At 40.2% G+C, this 10137-nt stretch overlaps 1 protein-coding gene across 1 annotated transcript; it reads left to right on the forward strand.

Moving 5' to 3' along the window:
* The first annotated feature begins 3539 nt into the window (after positions 1-3539).
* Positions 3540-10018, forward strand: LOC110532121 (60S ribosomal protein L22). Its single transcript, XM_021615739.2, has 4 exons — positions 3540-3659; positions 4226-4339; positions 4933-5057; positions 8837-10018. The coding sequence occupies exons 1-4, from the start codon at positions 3648-3650 to the stop codon at positions 8979-8981; spliced, it is 396 nt and encodes a 131-aa protein (XP_021471414.1). The 5' UTR covers positions 3540-3647; the 3' UTR covers positions 8982-10018.
* Positions 10019-10137: the final 119 nt, after the last annotated feature.

Consider the following 10137-nt stretch of genomic DNA (forward strand, 5'->3'; position numbering starts at 1 on the left):
AGTTAACTTTGCTTGATGGCACATAGCCTGAAGCTTCACGGTTTGTTTTGTTGGCGTCATTTCAAATAAAATAGAAAATGTACGCACACCTTGGTCCTCATCTTTCAAAAGCCGTGACAGGTTGGAGTCATTAACTCATTTTTCAACCACTCCACACATTTCTTGTTAACAAACTATAGGTTTGGGAAGTTGGTTAGGACATCTACTTGTGCATGACACTAGTAATTTTTCCAACAATTGTTTCATACAGATTATTTCACTTATAATTCATAATTACAGTGGGTCAGAAGTTAACATACACTAAATTGACTGTGCCTTTTAAACAGCTTGGAAAATTCCAGAAAATGATGGCATGGCTTTAGAAGCTTCTGATAGGCTAATTGACATCATTTGAGTCAATTGGAGGTGTACCTGTGGATGTATTTCAAGGTCTACCTTAACTCAGTGCCTCTTTGCTTGACATCATGGAAAAATAAATCAGCCAAGACCTCAGAAAACTTGTAGACCTCCACAAGTCTGGTTCATCCTTGGGAGCAATTTCTAAACGCCAAAAGGTACCACGTTCATCTGTACAAACGATAGTACGCAAGTATAAACACCATGGGACCACGCAGCCGTCATACCACTCAGGAAGGAGATGAGTTCGATCTCCTAGAGATGAACATACTTTGGTGGGAAAAGTGCTAATCAAATCCAGAACAACAGCAAAGGACCTTGTGAAGATGCTGGAGGAAGCGGGTACAAAAGTATCTATATCCACAGTAAAACGAGTCCTATATCGACATAACCTGAAAGGCCGCTCATCAAGGAAGAAGCCACTGCGCCAAAACTGCCATAAAAAAGCCAGACTACAGTTTGCAACTGCACATGGTGACAAAGATCGTACTTTTTTTGAGAAATGTCCTCTGGTCTGATGAAACAAAAATATAACAGTTTGGCCATAATGACCATTGTTATGTTTGGAGGTTAAAGGGGAAGCTTGCAAGCTGAAGGACACCACCCCAACCGTGAAGCATGGGGGTGGCAGCATCATGTTGTGGGTGTGCTTTGCTACAGGAGGTACTGGTGCACTTCACAAAATAGATGGCTTCATGAGGATGGAAAATTACCTGGATATATTGAAGCAACATCTCAAGACAGTCAGGAAGTTAAAGTTTGGTCGCAAATGGGTCTTCCAAATGGACAATGACCCCAAGCATACTTCCAAAATTGTTGAATAATGGCTTAAGGACAACAAAGTCAAGGTATTGGAAAGTCCATCACAAAGCCCTGACCTCAATCCTATAGAAAATGTGTGGGCAGAACTGAAAAAGCTTGTGCGAGCAAGGAGGCCTAAAAACCTGACAGTTACACCAGCTCTGTCAGGAGGAATGGTCCACAATTCACCCAACTTATTGTGGGAAGCTTGACACAAGTTAAACAATGTAAAGGCAATGCTACCAAATACTAATTAAGTGTATGTAAACTTATGACACACTGGGAATATGATGAAAGAAATAAAAGCTGAAACAAATCATTATCTCTACTATTATTCTGACATTTCACACTCTTAAAATAAAACAGATAATTTTTACTGGGATTAAATGTCAGAAACTGTGAAAAACTGAGTTTAAATGTATTTGGCTAAGGTGTATGTAAACTTCCGACTTCAACTGTATCTTTTAATTTGTCAAAGGTTATGTCACCTTGATGTCAGCCTCCCTGCTCACTATGCCAGAGTTCATTACATAACTTTTGGCAAGGAACTATAGCCCAGTATGGGTTGATTGTAATGAACAATGGGAAAGCAAGGTTTTGACAATTATGAAGGGACCAATCAGAGAGCTGGGTTATGATGATGTCATTATGAAAGTACCAATCAGAGAGCAGCGTTATGAAGGACTAATCAGTGAGCAGGGTTATGACGATGTCACGAAGCACGAATCAGAGAGCAGGGTTGACAATGTCATTATGAAGGGACCAATCAGCTAGCAGGGTTATGACGATGATGTAATGAAGGGACCAATCAGAGACCACGGTCATGATGATGTCGTAATGAAGGGATCAATCAGAGAACAGGGTTATGAGATGTCATAATGAAGGAACCAATCAGAGTGTAGGCTTATTACAATGTCATTATGAAGCACCAATCAGAGCAGGGTTATGACATGCCGCTATCATAATTAAGGGACTAATCAGAGAGCAACCTTATGAAGGACCAATCAGAGAGCTGGGTTTTGACAGTCATTATGATGGACCAATCATAATTTGCATTATGATACATATTAAACTGAGGGGATTCGCCCCGGCACCCAGGTATTTTGCACCTGGTGAAAGTTGATTGCATTGATGAGCAAGGTGCCCCCAAAACAAAAGTGACTTAAGAGGAGTAATGAGTAAGATTCTGTGTTTATACTTTCAAAAGTGATTGCTATTGATAAAAAAAGGTTTATGTGCCTTCCCAATGAAAACCAGTTTGACAATTCAAACATATATTTTATGGAAAAGAGATTATGCATGTTTCTGGACGATATACCATGCTGCCATGTTAATAACATGACCAAGTGGCGCAAATTAATGTTCGATTTGAGAAGGTGCTTTTTGTCAGTTCCAGTCACGGGCCATAGACCAGTGACCCGCGGTTCAGTTTACTCGATCCCTCCCATCGACGAGTGTCAAATCCTCTGCTCCGACGTTGAATAAATCAACCAATGGTTGCATGCTACGTCATTGACTGGCACTCGGGCACCAGATAGTAGCTACACACTGTAACCGTGTAATGGGAAGGCTTCTGCCAAGTTCACGTGCTAGTTGGAACTAAGAAACTCGGAAATGTCCGAATTGCAAACTGATTGAACGCAGCAGGTGTACAACTACAACCAATTAGCAAGTCGGAAATGTCCGAGTTTCCTAGTTCCGACTAGCACCTCAATGCGGTATTTCATGCAGCCGTTAGGCCTACACCTTAGCGTAGCTAGTGGAAAGACGCTGCAGCAATACTTTCATTGTTCTTAATTCGGAAGAAACACGTCTCAGTTGCAGGTGGAACTCCAAAAAACTGATTTTTTTCTACAAATATTGAATCCACTTTTTGTTTCCAATGAAAAATGCCTCTTGCACGTGTGTCGATCTTTGTTCTGGTCGCACAGTGACTAATACAATTTGGCCGCATCGCATAGAAATGACTAGTTCCTGCAAATATCAAATCAAATACGTTGGGAAATGCAATATGTCTGGCAACTAAAATGATGAGAACTCGTCTCTGAATATTCTGTTTTTTGGAGTACCACCTGCAATTGAGAAGGTTAGCTAAGATGTAACAGCTGTATGGAGGCATTCACATACTGTATCACCGCAGTGTGTAGCTAATTGTATAGCTACTTTTCAAAAGTCTTTGAATGTAAAAGGCTGTACGTTTTAGTCATTTAGAAGATGCTCTTTTATCCAGTGTTTGTATGTTGTGTTACAATTTGTAGAATTATGCATGGTTTCTATGGTACTAATTCATATTTCAAAATGTATGGAATTTAAATAAAATGTTTGTTGAAAACAATAGTAATCGAACTCTGATTCAGTGATTGTATCGACTCAATCAGCGATTGATTTAACAGGCCCGAAATGTAACGCACGCGCAAACCTAGTTCTTCCTTTCTGCTAAATTCTTCGCCATGGCTCCTGTGGTGGGTACAATCGCGTGTGAACAAGTGTCCAAATATATGCATGTTGCACACTTCAAACGACTGTACTTGATTTGTGTCATATTCGTATGAATAGGGACATATTTGGAGGGGGGGCTTATGTCATGGTTAATACTGCATTGGGTTTTGTTATTCACGAGGCCTGCTAATTAGCCTAGATAGCTAGCTAGCCTAGAGATCCACCACGTTGTAGCTAGCTACAGAAAACTAGCTTATCGTTTTCCAGTTCACTTCATAGTCAGCAGTACTTAATAGTTAAGTGATAAAAGTATAGGTCTGGTTAGCTAACTGACTAAAGCTTTTCTCTGAATTTGGCATTAACTGACGATAGACAGATCGTTAATTGAGTTGATGTCTGAGATGTTGTTGCGCGTATGTTTGAACTAGAAGCCTAGCTTGTTAGATTCTAGACAGCTACCTAACTTGATTACTAGAACTAGCAGGGTGGCCTTTTAGAGCGACAGCTAGCTAATGACCTAGACATTTAGCTAATCGGAGAAGCGTTGGTGGACGGTCTCATTTTATTTGTCTGTTAATCTGATTTGCAGAAGAAACAGAGCAACAAAGGCTCCAAGGGTGGCAAGAAGAAGAAGCAGGTCCTGAAGTTCACTCTTGACTGCACCCACCCTGTTGAAGATGGCATCATGGATGCTGCCAACTTTGTAAGTAGATTTTTACCTGTGCCAGGTTGCAGTGAAAATGTCAACTTTAAAAAAAGTTTCACATACACCCTTCTTTGAATCCCCTTTACTTTAGCCACCATCTTGAATTGTGTTTCAGCCTGTCACAGGCAGTGGCACCCCTACCACTTGATTTAGTATAAAGCTGAGGGACAGATGGAGCTTGCAAAATGTAATCACTCTCAAATTCATATACAGATCTAAGGATTTTACAGTCCATGAGATCGACATGAGATATGTTGAACAGAATATTACTATGCTAATGTAAGAGTGCATTCTGTTACATCCCAAGCGGGGTTCGAACTAACTAGCAACCTACACAACTCAAAGCCAACCCTGTTTGCTGACAGTGCAAGAGACTAGTCGGTCACTCCATGATCTAAAGGAAGGTGTGATGTCACTGATGTACTCCAGCCAGCTGTCAGCTGTGTTGTGCTAGGGCAAAAAACCCAGGGGGGGGGCAGGACCAACTTTGGGAAACCCTGCACTTCACTAGTCATGTTGGGCAGCTGTCAATCTTTGGTTTTGGGGAAATTAGAAGTATACGCTTACACAGCATGTCTTAATGGTTATAGGAGCAGTTCCTTCAGGAGCGCATCAAGGTGAACGGGAAAGCTGGCAACCTGGGTGGTGGTGTGGTGTCTATTGAGAGGAGCAAGAGCAAGATCACTGTGTCCTCTGAGGTCCCCTTCTCCAAAAGGTATGGTGACTGCACTGGCAACTCAACTAGAGGTTGACCGATTATGATTTTTCAACGCCGATACTGATTATTGGAGGACCAAAAAAGCCGATACTGATTAATCAGACGATTTAAAAAAAAATATATATTTGTAATAATGACAATTACAACAATACTGACTGAACAATGAGCACTTTTATTTTAACTTAATACATCAATAAAATCATTTTAGTCTCAAATAATGAAACATGTTCCATCTGGTTTAAATAATACAAAAACAAAGTGTTGGAGAAGAAAGTAAAAGTGCAATATGTGCCATGTAAAAAAGCAAAAACGTTTCAGTTCCTTGCTCAGAACATGAGAACATATGAAAGCTGGTGTTTCCTTTTTAACATGAGTCTTCAATATTCCCAGGTAAGAAGTTTTGACTATTTGACTATTGGATTTTCTAATAGGTACTTTAGTATTGCCAGCCTAATCTTGAGAGTTGATAGGCTTGAAGTCATAAACAGCGCAATGCTTGAAGCATTGCGAAGAGCTGCTGACAAATGCAGTAAAGTGCTGTTTGAATTAATGCTTACGAGCCTGCTGCTGCCTATCACCGCTCAGTCAGACTGCTCTATCAAATCATAGACTCCCTTGCACGTTTAGAGTCCTGCACGGGTGTTGTTTGGAGCCGCACCCGCCCAACCCGCCGTCACATAAATTCCGAGCTCCACCCAATACCAGGACAGGTTTTTCACCGCAATCCAACCCACCTGATTAGAACTGTTCTGAGGGCCGATCCGTGACTTGTCGAATAACATAAATTTACTGTATAATTTGTATGACTCCAGAGTAGTAGCCTAGGCTATTATTCCATTCCCTGCATGAATTGGTCTGCATGTCTACTCAACATTTGGATGAAAGGAAACAATGCCATGAACGACAATTATATTTTCACAATGAAATGCGGCACATTGACAACTGAAATCACTCTGGGGGAAAAAGGGCCTTCTAATTAGTCTTCTTACCGAATGAAAGACTATAGCTGACAAAGCTTTACATTCAATACTGTTTAGATAATCCAATAGTTTAATTGAAACCAACAAATCCCAGAATCTAGGCTGCAAAAATGCATTTTAGTAGGCTATACTCAAACATTTACCAGCCACACCGGTTTAAACTTGATATGGCCTGCGTATGGTCTAAATCAGTGGTCACCAACCAAAGTCAAGATCACTTTCGCTATCAAAAAGCAAGCTGAGATCTACTGCTCACAATAAAATTATATATTTATATATATATATATATATATATATATATATATATATATATATATATATATATATATATATATATATTTCTTTACCTCAAACAAACAGTTTTGTAGGAATGAGGTTTGGGCAGTAGGCTTAATACATTATCACAGCATATTGGCTATATGATTGGCCTGCCAATATTGTTAATCAGACCATATTATATTTCAAAACTCGAGCTTTGATAACAAAATAGATCCGTTGGTTTAGCACTTGTGAGCCACTGTGGAGCATGAATTTAAATAATTAGCTTTTTTATTTTACTGGACTGATGGTACCTGCATCTGATGGTCAACGAGGTCAAATCACGACGTCAGTGATCTTGGAAAGGTGGAAAAGTCAGCTCTAGAAAGATGCCATCGTTTCCGACTTGGAATTCCGAGTTGGATGACCATTCAAAACAATTTTTCCCATCCGCCCCTCACGGTCCCTGCTCTCTCCTTCCTTTCCTTTGGTAAGACTGACCAGAGAGGGGACACTCTTCCACCCGATGGCGAAACTCGAGTTGCACCACATCTGCCTCATGCACAAATTCATGTTGTTCCTATGACCAGAGAAAGTTAAATATTCCTTAATATTAACATCGGCACGACAAGCTGCTAATAATAATAAAATGCAGGGCTATCAATACTTGGCTACTCATTCATTGCAGCTGCAGCCTGAGCGGAAGTACGGAGAAGCATGTTTTGTAATAGTGTTGAATAAAAACAGTGACAGTGCTGAATATAAACTTAAACATTAACTCACTCATCTAAACAGCAGCTCTTTGCTGTATTCGTTGACAGTCCGTCTGTGGTCATGGTTTTAAAAGTTATTAAATCTTACATAGGCTAGTAGCCTATTCGACATGGCTGTGGCCAGGGTCATAGAAGCTCTGTAGCCACTGTGATTTGAGCTATCCGATTGGGCAGCGCAGTAGGTGCACTCGACTTAGTCACAGATTTGCTGGTCCACCGGGTAGGTGGAGTTTGTCTCATGGGAACACTTTGTTTACCCGGAGCGCCTGACTTTTGAGTCAAGGGCACGGCACCTATCGCGATCGGCCGGTTGGTGGCCACTGGTCTAAATGAATAAAAGACTGATTTAACGTTATACTAATTTGTTAATAGGCTTATATAGTTTATCGTAAACAAATACCTTCTTGTACTTTTTGCATCCATCTACCGGGTTGTTGTCCTTGTCCACAATGACTCCAAAATCCTTCCAAATTGAGAATTTCACTTCCAAGATGGTGTATTTCATAACCTTTTTATACAGTACCAGTCAAAGGTTTAGTAAACAAATCAAAATATATTTTAGATTCTTAAAAGTAACCACCCGTTGCCTTGATGACAGCTTTGTACATTCTTGGCAGCCTGGAGGTGTGTTGGGTCATTGTCCTGTTGAAAAACAAATGATAGTCCCACTAAGTGCAAACCAGATGGGATGGCATATCGCTGCAGAATGCTGTGGTAGCCATGCTGGTTAAGTGTGCATTGAATACTAAATAAATCAGTGTCCTCAGCAAAGTACCCCCACACAATCATACCACCTCCATGTTTCACAGTGGGAACCACACATGCAGAGATCATCCGTTCACCTACTCTGCGTCTCACAAAGACACGGCTTTTGGAACCAAAAATCTCAAATTTGGACTCATCAGAACAAAGGACAGATTTCCACCGGTCTAATGTCCATTGCTTTTTGTTTCTCGGCCCAAGCAAGTCTCTTCTTCTTATTGGTGTCCTTTAGTAGTGGTTTCTTTGCAGCAATTTATGGAGTCTCCTCGGAACAGTTTATGTTGATGTGTCTGTTACTTGAACTCTAAAGCATTTATTTGAGCTGCAGTCTGAGGCTGGTAACTCTAATGAACGTATCCTCTGCAGCAGAGGTAACTGGGTCTTCCTTTCCTGTGGCGGTCCTCATGAAAGCCAGTTTCATCACAGCGCTTGATGGTTTTTGCGACTGCACTTGAAGATACTTTTAAAGTTCTTTAAATTTTCCAGATTGACTGACCTTCATGTCTTAAAGTAATGAAGGACTGTCATTTCTCTTTGCTTATTTGAGCTGTTCTTGCCATAATATGGACTTGGTCTTTTACCAAATAGGGCTATCTTCTGTATACCCCCTACCTTGTCACAACAACTGATTGGCTCAAATGCATTAAGAAGGAAAGAAATTCCACAAATTAACTTTTAACATGACGTCATGAAGCTGGTTGAGAGAATGCCAACAGTGTGCAAAGCTGTCAAAGGCAAAGAGTGGCTACTTTGAGGAATCTCAAATATAAAATATATTTAGCTTTGTTTAAGTTTTTTTGGTTTCTACATTATTCCATATGTGTTTGTCTTCACTATAATTCTACAATGTAGAAAATAAAAAACCCTGGAATGAGTAGGTGTCCATACTTTTGTCTGGTACTGTGTGTGTATATTTGTTTTCTTTACTAAGTTAGTATGTGTATTGCATTGGGGGAAAAGCCCAACCTCTCACATCTGAATGCCATCTGTCTCCTGTCTGCAGATATCTGAAATATCTGACCAAGAAGTACTTGAAGAAGAACAACCTTCGCGACTGGCTGCGTGTTGTGGCCAACACAAAGGAGAGCTACGAGCTACGCTACTTCCAGATCAACCAGGATGAGGAGGAGGAAGAGGATGAGGATTAAACATTGTCTGCTGGATTTTGTACATTCAATAAATTCTTAGAGTACTCCTGTTTTTTATTTTTTCTCTACGGTGACAAGACATGGAGCGGGTGGTATATTTACTAGGACACAAAAGGTCTAAAACAGGGAGGGACCTACCTGAATTTGTCCAACAAGAAACACATTTTCATTGCAAAAAGTTTTGCTGCGGTGTGCACTCCTGAATACACACTGTGGGTGACGATCACTCAACCTTCTTGTGACAATGCAGTACAGTGCCTAGAGAAAGTATTCAGACCCCTGGACTTATTCCACATCTTGTTACATCCTGAATTCAAAATTTATTAAATATACTTTCTCACCCATATACACACATTACACCATAAGGACTAAGTGAAAACATGTTTTTAGAAATTTTTGCAAATATATTGAAAAAGGAATAGCTCATTTACATAAGTATTCACACCCCTGAGTCAAAACTTTGTAGAAGTCTTTCTGGCTAAGCTTTCCACACCTGGGTTGTGACATTTGCCCATTATTCTTTAAACTCATCCAGCTCTGTCAAATTAGCAGAGCATTGCTAGACCATTTTTAGGACTTGTCATAGATTTAAGCAGATTTAAGTCAATAACTCGGCCACTTGAACATCACTGTTTTCTTGGTAAATTACTAGTGTAGATTTAGGCTTTTGTCCTGCTGAAAGGTGAATTCAACTTCTAGAAAGCAGACAACCAGGTTTCCTCTAGGATTTTTCTTGTGCTTAGCTTCTATGTTTCATTTTTTTATCCTGAAAAACTCCAGTGCTTAATGACTACAAGCATACCCATAACATGATGCAGCCACCACTATGCTTGAAAATATGGAGAGTGGTACTCTAAAGTGCAGTTTTGGATTTGCCACAAACATAAGTTTGTATTCAGGACAGTATTTAGTGCCTTGATGGAATATTCTGTACAGGCTTCCTTTTCACCCTGCCAACTAGGTTAGTATTGTGAAGTAACAATGTTGATCCATCCTCCATTATCTCCCATCACAGCCATTAAACAGCTCTAAAATCACCATTGGCCTCATGGTGAAATCTATGGTTTCCTTCCCCTCCAGCAACTGAGTTAGGAAGGATACCTGTATCCTTGTAGTGACTTGTGTATTGATACAGAATTCAAAGTGTCATTAACTT

This window comes from Oncorhynchus mykiss, chromosome 9 (assembly GCF_013265735.2).
Source record: "Oncorhynchus mykiss isolate Arlee chromosome 9, USDA_OmykA_1.1, whole genome shotgun sequence".
Lineage (NCBI taxonomy): Eukaryota > Metazoa > Chordata > Actinopteri > Salmoniformes > Salmonidae > Oncorhynchus > Oncorhynchus mykiss.

Bases quoted from the DNA above. Each gene is read 5' to 3' on its own strand.
- LOC110532121 (XM_021615739.2), top strand. The intron at 4,340-4,932 runs GTAAGTAGATTT...TAATGGTTATAG, and splicing joins TCATGGATGCTGCCAACTTT to GAGCAGTTCCTTCAGGAGCG. The intron at 5,058-8,836 runs GTATGGTGACTG...TCCTGTCTGCAG, and splicing joins GAGGTCCCCTTCTCCAAAAG to ATATCTGAAATATCTGACCA.